The sequence below is a fragment of the Python bivittatus genome, unplaced genomic scaffold, assembly GCF_059951505.1.
Source record: "Python bivittatus isolate LINGU-HERP-01145 unplaced genomic scaffold, Pbiv_v1 ctg000980_np1212, whole genome shotgun sequence".
NCBI lineage: Eukaryota > Metazoa > Chordata > Lepidosauria > Squamata > Pythonidae > Python > Python bivittatus.
In genome coordinates this window covers 66,396,907-66,423,631 of record NW_028277125.1, presented here as the reverse complement: position 1 = coordinate 66,423,631, position 26,725 = coordinate 66,396,907, and the positions used below count along the sequence as shown (strand labels likewise).

The 26,725-nt window shown below is 37.2% G+C and overlaps 1 protein-coding gene across 2 annotated transcripts in view; it reads right to left on the bottom strand.

Annotated features, from left to right (window-relative positions):
- The window catches only part of INPP5A (inositol polyphosphate-5-phosphatase A), a 323,622-nt gene that overhangs the window by 251,248 nt on the left and 45,649 nt on the right, over nt 1-26,725 (bottom strand). For both annotated transcript variants that reach the window (XM_088132558.1, XM_088132559.1), the window contains exon 2: nt 6,716-6,757. In XM_088132558.1, the coding sequence (XP_087988684.1) occupies nt 6,716-6,757 (42 nt within the window). The remainder of the gene's footprint in view (nt 1-6,715; nt 6,758-26,725) is intronic.

Genomic DNA, 26,725 nt, shown 5'->3' with positions numbered 1-26,725 from the left:
GGAAAACAAGGCTGTGTGAGCAAAGTATGCATTTCTTGCTGCTATAACACAGGATACCACAAGTTTCCATGATGTCACACGCAGGGCTTGGCTGCAGTCCCAAGTATAATAAATTCTGAGCTCTTCTGCCTTTCCCTTCTGCACGCTGCCCTCAATTCAACAATAAACTTAATGCTCTAGTTTTTCCATTTGAACTGAAGCAGTACCCATGCGCAAATCTTTTAACACGAAAAAGCAAACTAACCAGAGTACAGAAACTCAAAGAAACCTGCTTGATTAGAGAAATTCAATGTTTATGTTTATTGCTGACTGGAAACCCCTTATGGACTTTTTGCATAAAACAGAAAAAAATGAACTTATGATTTATGGTTTTGATGATTAGGATAGATTATAGAAAGAAGACAGTCACGATGTAACTTTAGAGAAAGAGGTAAATCTGCAATTGTACTTATAACTGCTGTAAAGAAGATCGGAAGCCACTTCTTTATATCTTTTTCCTTTCTTTTCTACTTTTCTTCTACCTTTTTTATTTTTTTTATTTTTGCACTTTAGCTTCCTCTTTATTTCTTCCTTTTTATTTTTTCCTTATTCTATTTTAGTTTGTATTAATTTTTACTCTTGTTTTTAAAACTTTCAATAAACTTATATTAAAAAAAAACTCAAAGAAACTCAATGTCATATTATAAACAGCTCTCTCATCTCGGCTTCGGCAGTTTGGGGTACAGGAAGATTTAAATGGTTTCATAGTGCTCTTTATTGGAGGCTGTTTTCAGATTAGATAAATTGGTGCTATGAGCATTTCCAGATGGCGGAAAAATAAGCCTATTACTCAAAAGAATGGAACAGCTGGATTCAGCAAAGAAGGAGTCCTTTCCTGCTCACCTAATTGAACTTTGACCTCTAAGATAAGTTTAGAGCCTTCTAGTGCAGCAGACCAAGTCTCACATAAGGAAAGGAGAATTCTGTAAGGGAGTAGGGAAGAAAAGAGGTACTTTATCAACCTTCATTATTTCTGGCACCTGGCCCGTGTTTGGTGTTGGCTGTTAGCTCCAATCTAAAAATTCAATTAGATTAGGATCTTGTCAGTTGGATTTTCGCTGGGAGGAATGGGGTACTAATGATTTCCCAGGAAAGCAGATTAGAAACTTCTGGATTTTCACTGTATATCTTTATTGGGGGGGGGGGGCTGAGAAATTCTGAAGATTGAGCTCTAGCTGTACCTCTGAAGTCCCCAAAGCTTGCACAACCATGCTATATAATGAGTACTGCTGTGTCTATGTGTAAGCAGTTACTTGTTTCTTGCACATGGGAATCTAGCATCATGATATTCTTGCCACAGTATTATAGTAACTGTTGACATAGAGTAAGGATAGTTCTGTGATGTCCAGAAATATTATAGTTCCCACATTTCCTTACTGCTGGTCACTTTGGCTGGACTGATGGTAACTGAAATTCAAAACATCTACAGGCTGCCTAGTTACCTAATCATGCCTAATGTCAGCCCCACTAGGTAGTCCAGACCAGGAAATCAACTCCAGAGGAAAGCTAAAACTAATTTTATTGAGATAAAAGCAGAGTCTTGCAAGTCTTACTGTGCTGTACTTTTTCCCCCTGCTTATACTCCAGTGAATTAGAGAGGCATCTGCTTGAGCCAATTCTGAATGTTATCTCATTATTCTGAACTTTAAAAATGTTTCAGCCTCCTTTGCCTAGGTATCAGTTCTTGCATATTTCTGTCAAGGTCATGTTCCTGACTCTTGCTACCTAGCTGTGAGACCTGTAAGATCTGAGTCTTCTTTCTTTGCATGGTTTATTCAGAGCTTTGACTAATGGCAACTGCACTGGTTGTGCCTGCTGCTGAAAGTACCTTACAGCCCAGAGTTTAGGACATCAATCACTGACCTGGTGTCTTCTAGGTGTGCTAGACTTTCCCCCCTATAATGACCAGCCAGTTTGGCCAACTGCTGGAAAGATGTAGGAGATGATGTCCAGATTATATGGAGGGCACTAGGTCGGCAAAAGCTGGTTTACAGATTGCAGTTATGGACAAGATTTAATCTTGGATAAAATGTATTTTTCGACTGCTATCTGGATCACTGGATTGTTTAATTTTATACAGCTGCCATAATTCTTGTAACGTCATTTTAAATTGTGTTTTATACATTATCTTCAAGTGTACTTTATTAACTAAACTCCTATGAATCACTCTGTGATTTCACCATTGAAAACTGGAATACAAATAAATTGTTAGTGATGATAACATCTCTTTTTGCCATGAAACTGCACAGCAGGAATCAGAGCATATTTCTGTGACTTCCTTTTTGTGACACTTCTCCTTTTATAATTCTGTCCTACTTGTCCATATCTGCCAATGCTTCAGGTGAGGAAGTGGCTGTATATACAAATCAAGAAAAGAAAAATGAATTGTGATGCAAAACTGTCTTGAAGATCATGTTATTCTTTCATATTAAAATAAATGGGAGTATCCAGAATAATTCTAAATAGCAAGTAAACCCCTTTGCAGCTTATGAGAGGGTCAGTCTGGTGTTATGGTTAAGGTGATGGCCTAGAAACCAGGACACTGAGTTCTAAGTCTCCCTTAGGGGTGAAAGCCAGCTGGCTAACTTTGGGCCAGTCACTTTCTCTCAGTACAACCCACCTCACAGGGTTGTTGTTATGGGGAAAATAGGAAGGAAGAATATTATGTATGTTCGCCACCCTGAGTTATATATATGAAAAAGGCAGAATAATAATAGTAGTAGTAGTAGTAGTAGTAGTAGTAGTAGTAATTGATATGGCTTTTTAGCATGCCCAAGCCTGAAGCCTAGGGACAGTTAAAAATACATAACACATATACTCACAGCCAGGAAAAAAGGAAACATTCATCTTTGCTCAATCTAGGGACTTAATGTTAGCAATCAAAACAAATATCATATAACACCAACAGCTACATTGTGTTATTCTAAAGCCTATCCTATATCTGATGGTATATGTTCCAAGTGAAATAGCATTCACAAGGGAAATGGTCCAGCCAGCTTTTTCCATAACATGGACATCTGGAGAACCTCCGCATTACTCTCTTCTTTATACCAATGAGTAAGTCTATCACTCTTGACCCTACGATATTATGCACATCAACTGCTCTTTTATTATGCCTTCCACTCATTTCAATTTTATCTTTTCCTCCTCTCCTTCTTCTGCCTCTCTATTTTATTCCAGTATTTGCTCTCTGCTCTTGCTGACAGGTCACTGTAATTAACTTCAACCTCATGACCACTTTCAAAATTTTCTCTCATGCTGAAATGCTGTCCATCTCCTTTCCCTAATCAAAACAGGTGCTATAATATCATTCCACCTGTGGCATACACACATGGCCAAATATATATGATGGGAACTTCCAAAACACTAACAATAAACGATACAGAAGCCAATTTTTTTCAGTAATTGGCCAGTACAATACCTGAAATGAGTTAGCATGAGAATTCATGATCGTTGATCACTGGCAATAATTTGTCTTCATGGTAAAGACTTTCCTAAAAACTCCCATGATCAAAGCTGGTGACAGCTTTGGGTCATTAACAAGGGTAACTCGGGCAATATCGCTCAGATCCTATCCCCTGATATCTCTGATCACCACCTCCTCTTCACTTCTGGCCAGACATTTCTGTAAGGAGGCAGCAACAGCATTATCGGCTAGAAGAAAGGTAAATTGGTGCTTGATGCCAATTGGAGTTTGGCAACCACCACTTTCAAGTCATAGGAGGCAATGCCTCACCTTGAATATTATGTTGAGGGCAGAAAAACTGGCAAGTGGTTGGTTCCTTTTGTTTATGCTGTCATAGCAGTAACCTCCTTTCAAAAGGAATGTAAAATTGGTTGGATTGTGGCTGCGTGAATTAGACCACTACATGATATTGACACAGACATCTGACAATGGGTTTGTTTTGAATTTTGCAAGTTTTTTAACCAAGCTATCTTAAAGTGGCTCATAGGTGATCATCCTTGGATTCAGGGAATGAATGTCATCCAAACAAAAACTAAACCAGCTCTCTGTTGTTGACGACTTAAAACTGTGAATGTATCCACACAAGTTGGAAGGTGTTGTTCTGATTCTGTACTGGTTAAGGTTACTGCTCTGATACCTTGCCAGAATTACCCGGTAAGTTTTAACATATAGATCACTAGAGACTACAGGTATAAGATATTTACCTGTCATTTCCATCACTAGGATGATCTTGCTAAACTACTGTTTTTCAAGTTGTTGTCCTATGAAATGTCTTTCCATTTAATTTCCTTTTGAATCTTGGTATATAATCTCTGTTTAATTGGGTCTAAAAGAAAATTCTTATTGTTATGTAGCTGCTTCTGAACAAGTGCCATCATTTTTTAGCTATCACTATCATACAAAGATCCTAAGTTTGTAAAGATACTTGATTTTGTGATACATACCAAATCTTTGTTTCTACTAGAAGTGTATTAAGATTCTTTCCTGCCAGCATAATAGAAATCCTTTCAGGTAGCTCATAATCATGACCCATCTACTCATAACTCAGGTCAGTTTGCACAGCCCATTGCTATCAGCTTACATGAAACTTTATGATCATTTTATACATGGATATATATGGTCTCTCTTAGACTAACCTGGCCTGGATAACTTTCCCAAATGTATCAATTGGCAGTTTGTTTAATAATTACTCCTAAACCAAGACCAGGTTTTCTGAAACTGAAAGGATTCCAAAACTAAGTTGTCAGAGACAAACAAGCCACAGTTCCCAATTATTCTTATTCTAGCCTAACAAACCATGGAAAAGGTTTCCACAAATGATTTAGCAAGCTCCTATTGGTGGGAGGAGCTAACCAAGAGAGAGAAAACACATTTCACAACATGTCAAATTTCTTCAGAATTTTTGCTTAGCGTGACATGCAAATATACTCTTCGACAGTCTTGTTTCCTGTTGCTAACTCACAATGTGAGCTAATTAACAAACCAAACATGACTTCACCCAAGTTAGGATGTTGATAAGTAACAAACTGGCATCATAAATGAGTAAAATTTTCTAATACAACAAGGATGCTGATGGTTTCTGTGATTTCAAAACACAGGATCTGATATCATACAGGTACAAATATGAAAAATAAATGTTACCTCTCCTACTTATTGTGTAGATATACAGTGGATCAATAATATAATTGGACTATTTTTTTAAAAAGCTGTTATAGCTACTCAGTAAATCTTAAATTTGCCAGTCTGCTCAAAACAGCAAAATACAAACAGCAGCTTTAATCAAAATGTCAGTTGAAATACAGTGAAAATAAACAGCAAAACATGTCAGCAGTGGTTTTCCAAAAATTACAAAAACGAATTAAAAAAAAAACAAGTTGTTGTATTTTCTAGAAATTCATGAGAGTGTCACCAAGAACTTTCTTCATCATTTTAAAATAACGTCTTTACTCAGAGAAAGATTGTACAACTTTTGGTTGACACAATGACATATGTAAATTCATAGCCCAGAAGAGAATAGGAGGAAATGTGGTTTGCGGTTTATCTTAGTTTTAACTTCCCAAAACAAACCATCTATACTGTATTCTAGTTCCAGTTCTTCTGCCACATAGGTGATGCATCTCTGACTGCAGTGATTTCCCCTCATTTATAACAGAACCTTCTAACCTTTATTTTCACAAGACCTAAGGTGGTGATAGTCTAACCATTTTTGGAAACATGGTGTAAAGGAATTGTCTGGCATAGTGGTTAGCGGCACTAGAATGAAGAGATCAGGAAAAGATTTTTGTGAGTCACAGTGAACAGCTCACTGAAAACATTAATACATTGTGTGGTGAAAGAAACTGAGAAACAGAAATAATTAAGGAACAGGTAAAAAATAAAACTCTCAATATAGTAGTGTCCTGATACCAAACCCTGATATGACAGCACTTGGAATCCATACAGTTCTAGTTACTGAACTGGAAAAGAGATTGTAGAGCTGGAAAATATGCAGAAAAGAATAACCAAAATATTTAGCGGACTACAACAATTTCCAGAGGCAGGGGCATCCCCAAAGATGGTAGTTGCAATTGCATCCTGACTTTCTTTACCACTCCCAGTAGACACCCCTGCCCTGGAGTGGGACTGGGGAAACAGCATTTGAAGCTTGAAACTTGAAGTGGAGGATGACAAGTGGCAACATGACAGAGATGTACAAAAGCAAGCATGGCATGGAAAATGTGGAGATATGTTAGTACTCAAAATCATCCCAAAGAACTAATGATGTTTCAGGTTCAATAGATGAAGTATATCACAATGGATAATTAAAATGTAGAGTTCACTGCCCTCAAAATTTGATGACAGCCATCAATTTCAATAGTTTTTTGAAAGGTATTAGACAATTTAATGGAGAGGCTATGTGTGATTACTGTTGTTGATTGCTGGACACCACCTCCAGCATCACAGCAGCAAACCATAAATACAAGCTGCTGGAAAGTTATGGAGAAAGAGGCCCTCACATTTTGAGCTCTTCGGAGCCATCTAGTTGGCCACAGACTGACATAGAGAACCAGCTTTGGTATCTTTCACAAGAGGATTATTGTGTGGAATAAAGAGGGAGGGAAACCACTCATGGCTTCAGTTCTTTGGGGTGGGGTGGAGGGGTGGGAGGAAGGAAGAAAAGATGTAAACTTAATGAATAAACGGTAAATGAATGAAAACATAAATAGGTACCTGATAAAATTCCCGAAGCCAATTCTTCTGTAGGTTTTCTGGCTGGAAAATAAATAATTAAAGTGAGTAAATAATTAAAGTATGTGAGTACCAATAAACATTAAAATGAGTAATAAATAATTAAAGTGAGTATATATGACTGCTTCTTAAACTTTTTAAGTAAACCAAAAGACCCAGTAGCCCAAAAAGAAAGTACAGGAATTATCTACAACATATAGTATAAGGATTGTAACAGCCACTATATAGGATAGACAGCCAGAAGACTAGCAGAGTGCATTCATGAACACCAACTAGCAGTCAGAAGACACAATGAAAATGATCTTAATCTTACATGGACAGACTCAACCATAGTTTCAGCTGGGAAACTGTGAGCATCCTAGACCAAGCTAAATCCAAAAATGCTAGGGGATTCCTGGAAGCTTGGCATTCAGACAAATCAGTCATCAACAGACACAGGGAGATAAACCACATTTACACACCATTCAAAAGAGACAATAAAAAAGCTAAGAAGGAAACAAAAAGACCAGAACACATCCTCTCCAGCAACCAACACCCAGATAAGCAGGGATTAACACCAAACAATAATAGAGAACAATACACCAATGAAGGAACTACCAAGGAGAAAACCACACCTCTACCAACACTGGCAGGGCAAGCTACTGTATATAAACAGGGAGCAAACCCCACACTCATTAGCACTGATGATGTTACCTAGGTAATGAAATGCCTGCAAGCAAACAATCAAGCTCAGAGAACACCAAGGACTCCACAGTTCAATCCTGAGCTACATATATTCTGTTACATATATAAATGCTGGAAGTGCCATGAGACAGAAGGAACTTTTTACCTTATGAGATAGGCATATAAAAGAAAAAAAACCCAAAAGTACTGGAGAGAAATACACAGCACTATTCAGAGAGTTTTAGAAATAAAATCTGAAATGAAACCACAATACTTCTTACTAGACATAATTCCAAAACATATTAACAAACAAACAAACAAACAAATAAAAAATCACAATTTATTAAGGTACATGTTTACGGCCACAAGGATAAACTTAGCACAACGTTACCATGATATCAGACTGGTAACTTAAACTTGGAGGATATGCAGTAATGGCAAAATTAACAGCACAACAGAAGTAACCAATTATAAGCAAGAATGGCTTCCATACTGTCAGCCTTACTAGGTAGACCAGACTGGAAACACAACCAGATGAGCTCATTCTAGTTTACTGTAAAGCTACATTAACAAAATCTTGCAAGTCTGAAAGTACAATTCTCCCTCCATTCCCTTTACAACCCGAGAAATTAAGGAGGGTCCCTTTTGAGCCTCCTGCTCCACCCACTATCCAGCTGCAGGCTATGCTGTCTCTTATCTGACCGTTTCCTAGGCAGCGTCTCTTCCCCGTCTCTCAATATCTTTCCAACATACCATTATACATATATACTTTATATAATGCAGCAAGGCAAAAATAAATATTTAGAGTATGGTTCTTAAGAGAGAAAAGAACTGAGTAAAGAACTGATATCAGAAATACACAAAAATTTAAAATGTTTATAAACATTGTTTATCAGTCAGAGTCCAACAAAGGGAAATTTGTAAAGTAATATTTATAACATTTTAGTAGTTTTTCTTCTATTTTTTTAAAATAACAAATAGTGGAGATTTTGGCACTTAGCTCAGAGATTCAAATCTCTTTTTCGTATTGTTAAAATAATTCAGTGTATTTTGTTATTTATGGTTAATTTCTCATCAACGATATACTGAGTGCTACTGTACAATCTTGATAATCCCTTTGTTCACTTACTGATATTATAATTCTGCATCAATTATTTTTTCCTTTTTTCTCCTTTCACTTGTTCGTTTGCTCTTTTCTGAACTGCAAAATATGAACTGGGATAGGTACAAAGGGGAGCCATAAAAGGTCAAGAAAGATGGACGTTGTGAGAGGAGACTTCTGGGGGAGGCATGGTGAACTAAACATGTCCAAAAGAACAGAGATGACAACTGCAGCCAAGACCGAAGAACCTGTGAGTAGACCAGTTCTTCAGAACCCCTCCGGACAGGAAGAGGATGGGAGATTACCCACATGTGTTCCGGATGGCTGCTCCTTGTGAGGAGACTGCAGGACAGTGGTCTCCCATGGGTTTGAGCGACGGGAGACAAAGGTATCAGCCATCATGCTCACAACCATGGCAGAGCCTTTTAAAGGACACTGAGTTCACTAACCTCACTTTCTAACTACCTTACATTCGCTAACCTGACTTTTGGAAATTGCTTATTTAACTATCCAAAGGCTATCAGAGATCTTCCGAATTATGTGTTTTAAAAAACCACCTGGTGAGCTTATCTTCCTTCTTGAACAAAAGAAAAATTAACCATAAATTTAAGAATTTAAAGAATTGGTAATGAAGTGCAAAAGGCTAAATAAGATTTTGATCTAAGAAAGCTATAAACAAATTAAGGGTTCAAACAAATTCGGAATATTGAGATTTTTACTATAAGATTTTGGATATAATTAAATAAACAGCTTTTCATGGTAACCAAATTGTTTTGTTTATCTTAAGTCATAACAGAGATTTGAGACTTTATGATTTCAGAAATTGGATACTAGAGGGGACTAAAGATTCCAGGCAGAAAAGGAAAAAAAACAGTCTAAACTTGCCTTTGGTTTTTGGTTAATACAAGAGGTTTCAAAATGATACAAAAGTTTATAACATTTGAAATACTTCAGGACATTTCCAAAGAATGGGGCCAGAAATTAGTAGCTACAATGCAGCAATGATATCTGCTTCCGTGGATAGACTATGTCCAAAAGATGTTACTGAAGAAATGACAGATGTGAAACAAATTTTATCTGATGCAGAAATAGTAGAACCAAAAATACTAGATAATGAAAAAAAATGTGGATTACAAGATAGAGAAGGCAGCTAAAGTAGAAATACAAATGACAAGCCAAGAGAATGACCCTGATAAGGACTTTCAACTGGATATACAAAAGAAGTTGGTTAAAGTTTTTAAAATCAAAGTGATAACATAAATGATAAACCAAGAGAATGACCTGGATAATGACTTTTTATTGGATTTACAAAAGAGGTTTGCTAAAACCTCAAAGAAATCTTTGGGGTGGGAAAAGAAAAATTGGAGATCAAATCCTATGACAACTTCTGAATGAATTAAAGATCAAGATTGTCAGAAGTAAAAGGAAGGAATATAAAGTTGGTTTGTTTGACCAAAGTTAAAATAAGATATGTTTCTATAAAGCTCTGATAACCCTTTTTGGACTTTTTGCTGACACCAGGACTGAAAAGTTGATAATTTATGGATTTGCATATAGATAAGGGATGGGTTATGGGAAGTAGAGATATTTGTTTGTAACCTTATAGGGGGCAAACAGTTATCAAATTTGTTTATACAGTGGTACCTCTACTTACGAACGCCCCTACTTACGAAATTTTCGAAATACGATCAGCTCCGGCCCCAAAAATTTACCTCTACTTACGAATTCGCCTCGACTTACGAGTCATTTTCCGCCCGTTCCACGTGGTCCGCGGCCATTTTTCCACCCGTTCCACGTGGTCCGCGGCCATTTCCCGCCCGTTCCACATGGTCCGCGGCCATTTTTCCGCCCGTTCCACGTGGTCCGCAGCCATTTTCCGCCCGTTCCACGTGGTCCGCAGCCATTTTTCCGCCCGTTCCATGTGGTCCACGGCCATTTTCCGCCCGTTCCACGTGGTCCGCGGCCATTTTTCCGCCCATTCCACGTGGTCCGCGGCCATTTTTCCGCCCCTGACATGTGGTCCACGGCCATTTTTTCCGCCCTGCCGCGTGGTCAGCGGCCGTTTTTCCGCCCCTGCCGCGTGGTCCGTGGACGCCGGAACGGATTAACGGTAATTACATTGAACCTTATGGGAAAATTTACTTCGACTTGCGACCAACTCGACTTGCGATCAGAGTCACGGAACGGATTAAGTTCGTAAGTAGAGGTACCACTGTACTTGTGATGAAGATTGGAAGTCACTTCTTTATATATATTTTTACTTTTACTTTTACTTTTACTTTTTCTTTCTTTCTTCTTTTTTTTTTTTCTTTTTTATTCTTTCTATTTCTCCTTTCTCTGAGTTAAGATTGTATTTGCTTTCACTGCAGTAATTAAAATCTTCAATAAAAATTATATATAAAAGAAGATGCACCTTGCTACCAATGTTTAGCAGCAGCAGTTGCATGCAACAGAAGTAGTTGAGGTGTTGTTGAGCTGCATGGGCTCTGCTTTTACTACACGCTGGTGTTATGGAGGTTTGATCAGTAGGACCGAGCTTCAAAATCTCATTTAGGCATAAAGCCCATGGTTTTTAGACATTTGAACTATGTAAGTTTCTTTAGGAAAGAGAGGGGGGGGGGCAGGCCTCTGTTCTATTTATCTGTGAAAAGTTTTTCATATTTAAATATAGATTGTTTCACAAATTAATTAACATGAAAATCAAAGTTGTAATTAACTTTTTTCAGATTATTACCCCTAGGGAACACATATAATTAAGTGCACAGTTCTTCACATATTCTAAAATTAGTATGTTAACATTCTTCAGTGCCTGCCTTTTCCTCTTACCCTTCAAAGCCTGCAGAAGGGGTATTGTGGGCCCCGCAAGATCTATCTGGAAAATGTGTAAAACTGTTTACTAATTTTGATTTACTCCTCTACCATTATGCACTGAACGTTTCCTGAATGCACATTTCCTGAGCATTTCCCTACACCAATTTCTGCTTTCTCGGTAAAGTAAATTTAATCTACTAAGTTGATGAATATGAAACCCCCACATGCTAATTGCCTAGGCTAAACTAAGCTAAACCAAGCTAACATTCCCCGAAACTTCTTGAAGTAGGCTAAGTCAATGCTTACATACTTATGTAACTTCAAAACACTGGTTAGATTCCCCCTCCCCCTGTTTTTCCTTTGAACTGTTTGTATTTTTTAAAATCACCAAGTACAGGAAGAGTAATTTTAAATTCAGAATTACTGCTGCTCCCAAAAACTATGTGAACGTGTCTGTATAGTCAGCAGGGGTCAATCATCAACCTTGAAGGAGTCTTTTAAATTTTAATCTACAGGCCTGAAGCCCTACCTCTCCTTCATACTTCTGCTTTATTAATGCTTAAAGTCAGAACAAAAACCAAAAAAACAAGGTAGGGCAGCTTTGGAAAAACTGTGGCCCTTAAAATGTCACTGGAATGCTGACTACTGTCAGCCCTAGTCAGCATGATGAGTGGTCAGAAATGTGGGCTGGAGGTCCAACTGTATCTGGAGAGTTCCAGTTACCTCCACTCTACTCCTACTCAGGAGAGATATGGATGCTATTGTGTTGTCATATCTAAAGCATATTTCCAAGTAAAGCACTATACCTTTGACCACAGTGGTTGAAACCACATTGTTCTTTAGTGGTATCTTGTAGCTGCAAATTTCTGTCCAGAAGATTTTCCTAAAAAAGGAGATAGGCTTACTGTTCTTGAAAGGCGGGAATATTTTGAAACATATCCCACAAATGTTTCTATAAGTAGGGTATTACTGTCTATTATCCATCTTCTCAAATTTCTGAGTGCAAACCACCAAGGTTATATGGTTGAAACAGCACCATCCACACTTAAGAAGAAAGAATCAGCAGCCACACAGGTGCCCCAAAAGTCTAGGAGGTTAGAAAGAAAAAGTCTAATGAAGTCTGAGCCTGCACCATAATTACAAATTGCTGACTATCAGAGAAAGAAATGAAAATTGAAAGGAAAAAGGAATTTAGGCTCTTGAAATAGACATGTCAGTCTGGCTAGAAGCAGCCTGCATGTGAACATTCTATATTACATGATTCATAACTCCTAATAATCATATCTTATACATAGCAAATGTATAGATTATTCCCTGAGAGAAATATATATTGGTTGCTGGCCTGATCCAGAACAATGCTGTACACTTGATATTTTCAGCCCATGTAAATCTCAGTTTTCTTTTGTTAAGACCACAATTCAAAGAAAGAGGGAGGGGGGAAGAGGAAATAAGTATATATATATATATATATGTGTGTGTGTGTGTGTGTGTGTGTCTGTGTGTGTCTGTGTGTGTCTGTGTGAGAGGGAGGGAGGGAGGGAGGGAGGAGTTATTATTTGGGAAAGATAGGGAAGATAACTGCACCACTCTGACACATTTTTGATAGTACAAGTATTCCAGTCATCATGTTCTGAGTTCTGAAAGTCTTTAAAAAAATGAATATAACAGGCTAAATTTGTTATACAAACTGAGGTTAGCTTGTAATGGTTGGAATTCAGATCAATAAACCTTTGATGGGCAATGAGGAGCTGACTCACTCATTGCAATACTGAAAGACTGAAGAACAACACTGTACCCAGAAAAGGAATTTGTGGAAAAAGCAGTCTGTCAACAGTGTTATGAAAAGGATAAATGCTCTATAAAATATTTTATGAGAGCTGTTTTATAGATGTCAAATAATTCCAGCATTAGATAAGGTTTGCAAGGGAAGGGAGCACGAAGGAATTCAGTCCATATCCCCATATACAGTTTATTACAATTACAATAATTATTGCCCATTTCTTTGGTCTGGAAAATTTCAAAGAAAGTGTATGGAAGTACACTTGAGCTACAAGTTTCTCAGCACCAAGAAATACATTAAGAAAAATCCCAGCTATTGTTTGAAATGTTTTAAAACATATTATATAGCCTGACAGCACACCAGATTTATCTGAAGTCACTAAAGCTGAGGAGCTAGGTGATAGTTTCTGAGCTACTTTCAGGAGGATCAGCAAGCAATGAAGAAGGAAAATCCTCCAAAACCTTTCCATTTAACCAAGCCATCAGCTTCTTACGTTATCCCTAAACCTGTTGGAGGTTCAGACCATTTCTCAGAGAACAAGGACAGCAACACTGTTGTTACGGAGCCTCCTCTGAGTCAAACCACTTACGTATCAGATGCTGTGTATTCCCAGGCCGAGCATCAGTCTCTTTCATACAATGGAAGCGGTTTCATTTGCTGTACATCTGCCTACTGGACGTAGATTCAGACAGAAACAAAGTGGTTACTCAGCTATTCAAGGCAGCTTGGGTTAGAATCCAAACCACAGTGGTGATTCTGAATATTCACGTGCAGTTACTCTGTGTTCCAGAACAAAACTGGAGGCACACTTCCCCTGCAGAAAGCAGCAGGAGTAACTGTTGTAGACGGCCTCTATAGCAGTGTTTCTCAACCTCGGCAACTTTAAGATGGGTGGACTTCAACTCCCAGGATTCCCCAGCTGGCTGGGGAATCCTGGGAGTTGAAGTCCACCCATCTTAAAGTTGCCGAGGTTGAGAAACACTGCTATATACCAATAGTTGTTCTAACTATAGCGGCAACCCCATTCCTAACTATTTTTATACCTGTGTGATTAATCATGATTTAAAGTCAGGTCCTTCCCATAAGCCACCATTGTAATTAATCACAGTTTTTCTAGCTTTCAAGATAACAAGAAATTTCGGGTAGTCGAAGTGGCTCCTCATAGCCACATTTGAGAAATAAGAAGGAAAGTGTGTGAACCTGAAATTTATAAATGTGTAGAGTTTAGCAATTCATGCAAACTATATCTAAGAATAGTAAACACAAAGGCAGCTAGGCAAGTCACTTACATGCTTGCTATGAGGAAAGGCTACTGTGAAACAAGACAATAAGGGCATATTGGACAGAGCCCATGTTTTCCCTTATTGGTGGGGTTTTTTGGTGCCTTTGAGTCAGTTTTTGACTCCTGGTGACTGCCTGGACTAGTCTCTGCAGTTTTCTCGGCAAGGTATTTTGGAAGCGGTTTGCCGCTGTCTGCTTCCTAGGGCTGGGGGAGAGTGACAGGCCCAAGGTCACCCAGCTGGCTTTGTGTCTAAAGTGGGATTAGAACTCATGGCCTTCCACTTTCTAGCCTAATTCCTTAACCACTACACCAAGCTGACTCTCAGGACTACACCCTGTAGTCTTCTATTAAATAAATGTGTACTAGAGGACAGCATACACTGACAAAATGCAAAGAATGAGATGAGTAAAACAGGAGCAGTCTACAAATAACAGATATGAACCCAATTACAAATTGTGACAGAAGTTGGGAAACACTTTCCAAGTTACACTATATTTGGACAGGACGATTTAATCAATGTTCTGGCCACCATGCAACCAACTCTATGCTTAAGACAAAGATTCAAAATAAAGTAATATTGTCTCTCAGTCAAAATTTAATTGCAGTCACTGGCCAGCACAGGACAGAAATATCAGTACAACCATAGAAAGTAACAATACAATTTAAACTTTATGACTAGGTAAAACAAAGTCTTCAAGTAAAAAAGAAATAAAATGTGTAACTATCAGTTATTATACAAAAAAAGAACTTTTTTTAACTGCTGTACAAATACAATCTATTTTAGTATTTATATATATGCAGTGAGGTTATCCAAGAGTATCCTGCAAATCTTACACAGCGCTACCCAAAACTTTGAGACACTGTATGTCATGGAGGAGTTACTGTTAGAAAGTAAGACAGACAAGTAAAGTTGTATTGAGCAACCTGGTTTCCTAGTCGGAACTGGGACAATAAGAGCACTGCAAATATCATTATAGAACAGTCAATAAAGAAGAACATGTGGTTCTTTTTATAACTTTTAATCATGTATTTATGATTTTAATTTGATGTAAGCCGCCCAGAGTCCCCCATTGTGGGGAGATGGGCGGGGACAAGTTTACTAAATAAATAAATAAATAAATAAACAAACATGCTAAATTGCCTCAACCTATCCATCACCCCAAGAACATAAGCATTCCAAAGGGCAATTTTATTACATGTTCCCTTTAGTGGAGCCGAAGCAAGCAAAATAAAGACTCTTCTATGGGCAGCGATTGTTACTTTTGTAAAGTAGGTAGGAGGTATCAAGTGTACCTTATACTGTACCGTTGGATAAGGGAAGACTAGAGGACCTACTTAAATCAAACTGTTGTTCTCCATAACATGCTGCTGAAGAAGTGAACTTGCCTCATGGTAACCCTGAGGGTAGATAAGATGGTGAAAATGGTTTTGATAGAAGATGATTACTTCCTTTTGGACTGACAACCATCCATCAACATTAAGGGGGCAAGATCCACAGGAAAAATACATTGCTAACGTATTATCATTTATATAGCCCTTTGATTTAAATATATTTCATATACATATAGAGAGCCACTTTAAGAAACAGAACATTGCAGGATTCAATTTTAAAGGGGAAACAGAGCTCACAAATTGTGAATTGTCCTAGCTAAAAATCTAAGTGTATGACAGAGATACCTGAAGAGTATAAATTCACACCAAATCATTTGATCTAAAATTTTATCCCTTGGCTAATGCTGAGAGGTTATGATTTTAACCTATTGCATTATTAGTATTTGAATAAAAAGAGTTATGTGGATGTCTTTAAAATAACAATAAAACTTAAATATCCAAATATTTTAAATATTCTCTCAAGCTTCCCCATGCACAACCTATTGGCTCTAGAGCAACCAAGATGTGTGGACTTCAACTCCCAGAATTCCCCAGCCAGCATCGGGGAAACACTGCTCCAATGCTACTCTACACCTGCTCTACACTTGTACCAAGTACCAGCTTTTAGAAATCTGAGGAGAACTGAACAAAAAGGCTTGAATATAACTTCACTGGATTTATTCATAAGATTTATTTATTTATTGAACTTCAAGGCGAGTTTTAATTTAAGAAAATAAGATGTTAGACCTAGACACCAACTGAAATGGGAGATATGTTTCTTCTAACTAAAAAATTTTTTGATAATCCAAGCTGCTTCTCACTTCATCTCCGGAAAAAAAAAATGAAGCTGGCAGAGGTAATAGTGAAAAAATGCCAGCAAGTTCCTAGAAAGCCAAGGTTCTGTTCCTGGAAAACTAAGCTGGAGTTTCACTTGTTATTCATCCACTGACATCTGTTAATTGGCTGTCTGAATCTGGTTGAATGCCCATTAATAAACTTTGATCAACTCAAACGTCTGGCATCAAGCAAGAGATATGAAAATTAGACTGCCAGTTGCCACGGATCCCTCCCAGCAGATAAAATTTCTTTATTTCTTTCAGATAGATATGGTATTGGATTTCAGCAGAAAACTCACTTTTCATTTCATGTCTCACTTGTACAGAGCTTTTACTTGTCCAAAAAATGGAGATGAAAATGATAGGTCGATAAACTTCTGTGGAAAACACGCCACTGATCATATTCTAAAAGCAAGGGTCAAGGAGGAATAAAAGGATGCAGAAGATGTGGTTACCCTCAAATTAAATCAACTTTCAAAGAGCACAGTACTGTACACTAAATACAAAGCTGATATCAAACGTGATATAAATAAAAGACAGCCAAGTATGACATCCCAAATAAGCAAGTTAATATGGAACAGTAGCATGAATGATCCCAAATAATTACAGCAGTTTGGCCATATTGCAGTGTCTTAATGGTGATCAAACTCCCACATTGGGCTAATGCATTGTTTGTTTAACTATAGTGTGTTGAAGAAACCACGTAACTTAATGGACACATATAAACAATTAGGTCATAAACCATGGTTTACATGCCACATATGCTAATCCAAAAGCAAGCAACCCTATTATGGTTAGTGCAATATGTAAATCCTGTCCATAAATGGCTACTCTCTAGGTTTGCTATTGCACAAGTTTATTTCAGAAAACCTTTTTTTAATATATTAATGTTTCTCCCAAGGAACTCCTAATTTCTGTATTCCCAGCATGGTACCAGATGCAACAATATGCCCACTGGCATCTTCCTAGGATCCTGCCAAGCTCCCTACATTAATTAATTTTATTTTTGTAATATTCTTTTATTTAAAAAAAATAAATGGGAAACTAGCATACTGCAAAGCAAAACACCAGCCTCAAGTATAAACTGTATTTTCAACTATTTCAGTGAGTCCCATGTAGACTGCAAAGGCATTCTTAAAAAATAAAATGGTGAATAGTTGCAGCTTAAAGCTTAGTTTGCTTTCTGACACATGGATGTTCTGATCCTGTTTGTACCTACCATATCAATCATTTTGGGAGAATGCCTGTAATATACTCTCAATATTCAGAATGTCCTGGTCCAAAAAGATCATGGACTTGTTCCCCAGATGTGATAGATGATTCTGGACAATGTTCTACTGGGGGAATCCCATTCAGAATCCTGGTTCAGGCTTTATCACAATACTACGTTAACAGAAATCTTAGCCTAGAACATGTGTGTTGAATGACACTGCAGCTGCCTTTGCAGGAAAATATCTGCAGAGATGAAAAAAGATTAATTTTAGGGCAACTTGAACTGGACACTTGAACTGTATTTTCACAGTCAGTAGGAAGATTTTAATTCCTTAGCTCAACTATTCTTTCTTACAGAACGCTGCGCATAATTTGAATGGACTTCCTTTGTTAGTTCTTACTGCTTTTCTAGTCTTTTTTGTTTAACACTCTGGACGCATATGGAATCTCTTAAAATTGCAAGATCTGTGCACAGTTCATCACAGCTCCCTTTAATTAGGCACTATTTTGACCTTTTCCTGGAATGTTGAGTCCCAAAGTTGAGTTATTTATGTACTGTTTTGTGTGGTCTTTATTCATTTTACATGTTAAAAAATGGAAATCTCCTTTAGCCACGTTGCTTACAGACCTACAGCAGTAAATTTACAAGCATGTGGAAAACAAATGAGCTGCTCAGTTATTGAAAAAAGAGTGTTTCACAGCGCAGTTAACAAGTTATTTTCCCAATATTCAAAACTATTTTTAAAGATATAACTGAATTAATATTAGCTACCAAATAAAAATAATAAATGAGAAAAAGGACACATCAAGCCTTCAGAATTATTTTTAACTGCTTTATAACAAATGTTATCTATAAATAGAATCGTGTTTGCAGGAGTAACAGAATGAATGAAATTTATTTGGAGAAAAGAACCGTAAGTCCTACTTAGGTGAAACAGCTGGTAGTTGAAATTATTTTTCAGTGACTTCTACTACAATATCAACAGTGGCACTGGGGGCATACAAGTGAACAGCTTCTACTACAGAACCAGATTAGCAGCAGCTACCACATTTACCATATCCTCTTACCTCCCTGCTTCCCCTTTCTAACTTTCTCTGTTGTAGCACCCGAACACCATCCCCCCTGAGAGTTGCCTGGCCATCACTGTGATCATGTTTAAAAGAGTCTTGAAAACGTGGCTGTTCCCCCTGGCCTTGGATTCAGCAAGTGGCGGGTCCTCCATATTTCTTTTGGTTAGAATGCCCGTTTTTCCAGATATTTGGAGATTCTGTTTGTATTTTATCTGCATTTTATTACTGCTTTTTATTGTATGCTGCTCAGAGTCTTTATAAAGAGTCCTGTACATTTAATTTAATGCACTTAATTGATTAGAGCTCTCCTGTAGGCCAAGTTCCACTTGTTTCTTCAGGTTCCTGCCTGTGAAATAGGAGTGATAACAATTGGACCTATGTAAACAGCAGGATGAGGCATCGATTAGGATTTTAAAAGAGGAGCTATATACCCGTCCTGCGAGGTTCAAATTTTGAACAGGGTAAATGAAAGGTCCGGTACACAGGTGAAACTGAGTTCTAAAAAGTACCCAGCAATATAATTCTAAGTGCTTTTTTTAATCATTGTATGTTCCTCTATGAATGCCACCTGCATTCCTGCCTGAATTTTACTGGCAGAGAAGGTATCTGGCCAAGAACATCAGTCAAAGGGAAAAACACCAACAACTCAAACCATTAATTAGCAATGGAAAATTGCAATGCCTTGCAAGCTTATAAAAGCAACATGATACAGAAATAGTTTAAAACAAAACAAAAGAAAAACCGGCCCATCACATAAAAAGTAGCATAATGGAAAAATCTAAATATATATAGAAAAAACTGGCATTATGCCACAATAGAATATTATGAAATATTTAAAAATAACTCCAGTAAAATAGTGGCAGAACAGGATGAGATCTGGAGAATGTTATTTAAAAAGTTCTTAAAAATTCAAGATGAATGTTTCTATAACCCTTTTGTCTACGATTTCATGATTTATCATGATTTTATCTGAAAAATATAGTATCAGCTTATATACATATGGTATAGATTGTCAGTATCTAAGAACCTAAAACACTGAAGAATTATTCAGAACAAGGCTAGAAAGTTTAACTGTTTACTATTTGAATAAAGTTTCACAGAAGCCATTCTTAAAGTCTTCATTCCATAATTTGGACATATATAAATTTAGCCATACACGTGCATTTACCTAATGCTAAAGATATATTTCTGAAAATCCATCACAGCACTTAGACATTTGTTAACAATCTTCTGTACCTATAAGGGTTAGGAAAGTACCTGCATATGGTCATCCCTTCTCCTAACTTTTAAAATTGACCTGTGTGGTAGAAATTTATAATCCACATTATCTATACTCCCTCTACATCCACTGGACCATATGAAAGATATGTATTTCTACCAAACCAAGGATTTAAAAGGGAACAGTCACCAGTTTGGAAGGAAGCGTATTGATCATCTATTCATTTTGTAGAAACCAGTTTGCCTCATGCAACAGTTCAACCATTTTATCAGATTATTTTTTCAGATGTCCACCAGATGTTATATTTGTTTTTCTTGGACAATTTGATCAGTTTGGTTCTAGCATGTAGCAGTTATATAATTGATAGGTGTAGGGCCTATAGAGTAGTTTTCCATTCTAATGCCCTCCAGATATATTGTGATAACAACTTCCATTGACCACGTTGGTTGACATTCTGGGAGTTGTAATCTCAACGTAACTGGAGGGTGCCAGGCTGGGCAAGTCTATCATACATACTAAAATGACTATTGTTGAATGCTCAGACAAACCAGGAGGGACCCAATAGAATCATTTGTAAGGGTACAAGATGTGGGGATGGTGTGATTGCTGCTTTATTGGTTTTAGCATGCTAAAACATCTCCAGACCTATTTCCTGTAACTCTGAGGAATAGGAATTAAGAAAAAAAACTACTCCCAAAAAATTGGCTATAAAAACATAATGCTATCTCCAGCCAACAGTTCCTAAATTGATTTCCAATGTAACATTGATAAAATGATTGCTCTCCTACCCCGTATTAGCAGCAGGGTGAATGAGAAATGAGAGCAAAACCTAAACTCTCTGGATTACAAATCTATGAGTTAAATCCTTTTTTTAAATATAATTTTTATTAAAGCTTTTAAACAAAAAGCTAAAAACTAACACAAACTAATATAAAGGAATGGAAGAAAAAGAAAAAAGAAAGAAATCAAAGAAAAAGCAAGAAATGCAAGAAAAGAAAAAAGTTAGGAAAAAATAGAAAAGAAAGAAAAACAAAGAAGTGGCTTCCCATATTCTTCATGGCAGTTATAAGTACAAATATATTTTAACCTCTCTTTCTAATGGTACATCGTATTACTCTTCTTTCTATAATCTATCCTGTCTAATCATCAAAACCAGAAGTTCATTTTTTCATTTTTATGCAAAAAGTCTGTAAGACGCTTCCAGTCACCAATAAATGTAGATATAGTGTCTTTTCTCTAATCAAAGAAGTCAATTTATCAATTTCAGCAAAATCTATCAACTTCACCAACCATTCCTCTATAGTGGGTAATGTCAAATCTTTCCACTTCTGTGCATATAGAAATCTCACCGCAGTAATCATATATTGAAATAATATTCCATCACACTTTTTAACTGTTTATCCATTTTCCCCAGAGGAAAAGTTCTGGCTTCAATTGAATATTAATCTTTAAAATCCTATGTATCAATGTCTGTATTTGAATCCAATTTTTTTTAGCTTTTTTACATGTCCATCAAGCATGATAAAATGTCCCTTCATGCTGTTCACATTTCCAACATACATTTGAAGTACCTTTATACATTCTAACACTTTTTCTGGCATCATGTACCAATGATACATCGTGTTATAACAATTTTCTTTAAGATCGTAACACAATGTAACTTTCAATCCTTCTAACCACCTATTTCCCCACTGAACCATCTGTATATTATAACCAAAGTTCTTAGCCCATTTTATCATACATTCTTCAATCTGTTCTTCTTCTGTTTCAAATTTCAACGAAAGTTTATATATTTTGACAATTACATGTTCATCATCAGTACACAAATGTATGTCAAATTCTGACTTACTTTGCGCCATATCATGTCTTTTTATCCACTTTAAATCTTTCAAGTAACTGTAAATGGAAAAACCATTGAAAACTGTATCCTTTTGCGATTAACTGTTCTCTTGATTTGATCTTAAATTCCCCTTGATAGTTTCCAATAAGTCCCGATATGTCAGCCATTTATCTTTATCTGTCACTTCTCTTTTATAATATACTTCTTCAGTAATCTTTTTGCCAAATTCTTCAAACATTTTCTGCAATAAATCTAATGAAATACCCTTATCTGTAAGTCATTCTAAGGAACCCCTGCATTCTTGCCCCAGTTTGGCAGCTTTGCTTGTGGTTGCCATGGTGAGAAAGTAAAAGTATATCAATTACTATGGTAAAAGTAAAGGCAAGCTCCTTTTTTCCCCAGTTTTGCTTCTTTCTATCTTTAATACTTTAGTCCTAACTGGCACTCCGTAGTCACAGTCATACAGTCTAGCTCATATTACTCTTGTTTTATAAATCCACCAATTATTACTATCCTTCAAAATAAACAAACAGCATTCCCATGAAGATTTGATATGTTAGCCTTCTACAGACAATAAGCGGACAATCTTATTAAGCTTTTTGCTTCTCAACTAAAACCCTTTGAGATAACATTTTCTTTTTTTCTTAATTTCAGAAAGAAGGCTCTCACCAAGAGTTTTTTTTGATCTTCACTGCCATTCGGAATATCTCAGATTGTAAAGCAATTAAATCATAAAGTGATTAAGTGATAAATCCTGCTTTGATTTCGGCATGGAGCTCTTTCAGCCAGCCAGCCCCCAGAGACGAGAGAGAGTCCTCTCAGCAGACGGCAGCGGCTTCCAACCTTCCCTGCTGGCTTTCCCGTTGACAGTGATCACAGGGGCACTGCAACGGCCGTAATTTCAGGCATGGGTCATAAGTCCCTTTGTTCAGCACTGTCATAAATTTGAACTGTCGGTTGTTAAGTGAGGACTACCTGTATTTTGGTTAAAAATTCAAGGGTCAGCTTATCCACAGATGGGCTTATATGAGAGTATATATGGTATATATATGTTTTGTGTGTATATGTATGTACTATCTATCTATCTATCTATCTAGTAAATTTAAGATAATTCTATATACATCTTTACATAAAAGCCTTAAAATATGCAGTAATAAAATAGTTATTTTGTTTAAAAAAGAAAAACAGAAGCAGGGGGTGGGGGTGGGGGAGAAAGTTGCTTGTAAAATTCATACCAGGAAAAGACATCTCAAAATTTATACTGTTCCTAAAACTACAGAGATACCATCTGGATGTGTTGAAATTTTGGGCTAATACTATAAAATTTTATCCTAATACAGAAAACACCTTTAGAATGCATAGTAAAAATGCCAATGCAATGGGGGAGATTCATTGGTTGACTACTTAGATTAGATCAAGTTCCATAAAACAACTTGTTAGAGGAAAGACAGATAGAAAGAGCCAAAATTAAATTTGTTTAAAGGCCTGTTTTACACATTTGTGTGAAACAATTGTTTTATTTTTCAACACAGATTGGCTGATAGAATAGATATAAAAAAATGAAAGCCTGTGATATTATCCAACACTAGCGCAACAGAGTAAAATTTGTACAAAAGACATTATAAAAATAAATATCAAAATACTTTTTAGATCAATACAAAAGAAAAAAGGAAGGAAGGAAGGAAGGAAGGAAGGAAGGAAGGAAGGAAGGAAGGAAGGAAGGAAGGAAGGAAGGAAGGAAGGAAGGAAGGAAGGAAGGAAGGAAGGAAGGAAGGAAGGAAGGAAGGAAGGAAGGATCCTTGAGGAGAGGAGGGGCCCAAAATAGTGCAGTGAAGAAGCTTGACTTCTGCATGGGGATAGGGGAGGATGAAAAAGCCAGGAAAGAAAATAACTGAATAAAGTATCTCAGAAAAGGGAACAGCCAGATGAACTACCAAGGCTTAATACAAGAAGAAAATGGACAAAAGGAACAGATTCTTGAAGAAGTCAGTAGGGCTGGCCATGGATTGTATGTGTATACTCTCTTTCATTCTCTTTTCCAAATCATAGCTAATCCAGCAGACCACAGAAGAAGTAAGCAGGCATCTGTACTGTACTGAAAAAGCATTGCTCTGTCCTGAAGAGAGACGTTCTTGTACTGGACAGCACTGATGAGTATCAAAAGCTCTGCCTTGAATAGGGTTGCACTGGGATTAAACATAAGACCTTTGATTTTGCATAAGCTATTCAACTCTAAGGGGAGAAGAATGAGGGCAGAATTTAGAGAAATCATAGAATAGGAGAAAAATAGTACAGCTTACTTTTTTTTTTGCCAGAACACTAAATGAAGAGAGTAAAGCTGAAGGCACTTCATCAACTGCACCCAAGAAAACGAAACAAGACAGCTAAGAATGTTCAAAGTTGAACAAGAAGCAGCCACACCTAAAGCACAGAAAGCTAAATGGAAAACTAAGTAGCAGAGAAAGCCACACCTCTGATTATCTTAAGGATATAACTAAGAATTTATCTGCAAAACTGATGTCAGATTTTCTCTGAGAAATATGGAAAGCAGAAGTCTGTTTTCATAAAAACATTTATGAAGCTGCCCAGAGTTCAGAGTTATTTACAAGCCACCCAAGGGTCTATTGGAGTGGTCGGCCATCACATACATACATACATACATACATTTCCACAAATAGCAGAGTGAATGTAAATCTGCCATTTGGGACTGAGCCTAAAGAAGTCCAGTTTATTATGCATTTTTGAAAGGTCATTTTCTAGTTTAACAAGGTAGGTAGCAGATGTGCTTCTCAATCTGCAAGCCATTTAAAAACTAGAGCACTTGAATTCAAGCCATTTTAAATCTCAAGCCAAACACACATTTAATTGAAGGAAAGCCACAAAATTCACTCCCAAGTAAGTAAACTTGGGGATAACAGGCTTGCAGCCTGAAATTATTGTTCAGTTTGGCTGCCAGCAGCTTTTCCTTGTTCCTTCCAGATTTACTGGCCTTGCAACATGGGTGACTTCCAGCTATACTGAGGTTAGAGCTCCCAGAATCTCCAGCCATACCTGAACATCAGGCTAATGGCTAAGCACAAAATTTAAAAGTCCACAACTATTAAAGAAGTACCTACAGAAGACTGTTTCTCTTGGCTTTTAGAAAATCAAAACTCCCTTTCTGTTGTCTTCTGTTGGTGCAAGCTTACACTGCACTGTGAACATGGGACCATTCTTGAGGCTCTTAAGAAACATCAACATGCCTAAGGGCAGCTCTGGCTCTTATCTCCCTCCATCTGTGCTTCCCAAAAGCACCTTACATGGAATTGCTTTTGCAGCAGTGCTCGCGGTTGCTTCTGCCAAAAAACAAAAGTTCATGCTTGCTTTTAGAACAAGAAAATTAGTCTTATTTTACTGGCATTGTTGGGAACCTCTTTCCCAGCACTACTTCTATATCAGCCAGCTAGAGTATCCATCACACCCAGGGTTTGAAGAGGCTGGGAAATCCAGATTAAGAAGCAGCTTAGTGTGCATTAACCCTAGTTAACAGCCCAGATACCATCCTCAGATAAGGAATCATGGTGCTCTGCAGTCCAATCCCAACAAGACATCATCTATTATATGGATGATCAACCTGTGGCTGTAGGATGTCTGGTGTCCTCTGAGTCCCATTTTTAAACCTTCCTTTGATCAGAATGTCATGTGACTCCTAACCCTTTCTCAGTGTCAGAGAATCTCTGGGTTTCCCATTCCAATATATAATAGCCCTAAATTATCATTTAGATGGCAGGGAAAATGGAAAGACCAACTAATATGGGAAAGCAAGAATGCAATCCAGAAAAATTATTTCCCTCTTCCCTTACCCGAAATTTGCAGATTACTAGAATATGCTACAAATATGTCTTGTTCATATTAATATTCAGATTTAGGAGCTGAAATCTATATAGGACTGGGGGATTCCAGGTTGTTTATGGTTATACTTATCCAAGAATGTTGACAATAACTTGGATCCAGAGTTATAGCCAATGGGGCCAATCAATAACATTTTAGATAGTGATCCTATAGACCAGAGTTCCTCAACCTTGGCAACTTTAAGATGGGTGGACTTCAACTTCCAGAATTCCCCAGCCAGCAAAGCTGGCTGGGTAATTCTGGGAGTTGAAGTCCTCCTGTCTAAAAGTTGCCAGGGTTGAGGAACCCTGCTATGGACTACAGAGTTACCCTACCCTGGATCCAGCCCAGACTTAAAGAGAACTATCATTATTCTTAAAAAATAACATTGTTGTACAGTAGTACAGCAAATTAAAAGTCCTCACTGAACTGTTCTGTTCTATCAAAGTAGAATTGAAAGCAAGTACTTGTATGATGGAATGAGTGCAAAAGAGATCAAGGAAGATAATTACAGTCATTGTTTGTAAAGTGTATTTCTATGGTTCAGTAGAATAGCAAGGGCCAAGAGAATGATAAATACATACTGTTCCATTAGCACGCACATTAACAGGCAGACTACCAGACAGACAAGCTGTATTCATTCTGTATGCACCACTCATGGAGTAATATCCCAAACAGCTCAGAAATCTAGTTATAAGCCTAAAGAAACCAATGCTGTTTCATGATAGAAGGGGCACGTGTGCGTGTTGGCTGTGCTAAGAATACCAATTCTCTTACATGGGTACCTGTTTATATGACATAGCTATTTTACAAAGAGAGACCAATTTGACACACTATTCAAGAAGCGATGTCAAAAATTAGCATTTATCATCTTGCATGTATTATTCTTCATCCCAGTAATTCAGTTCTAGGAAGCTGGGCATTCAGATCCAAAA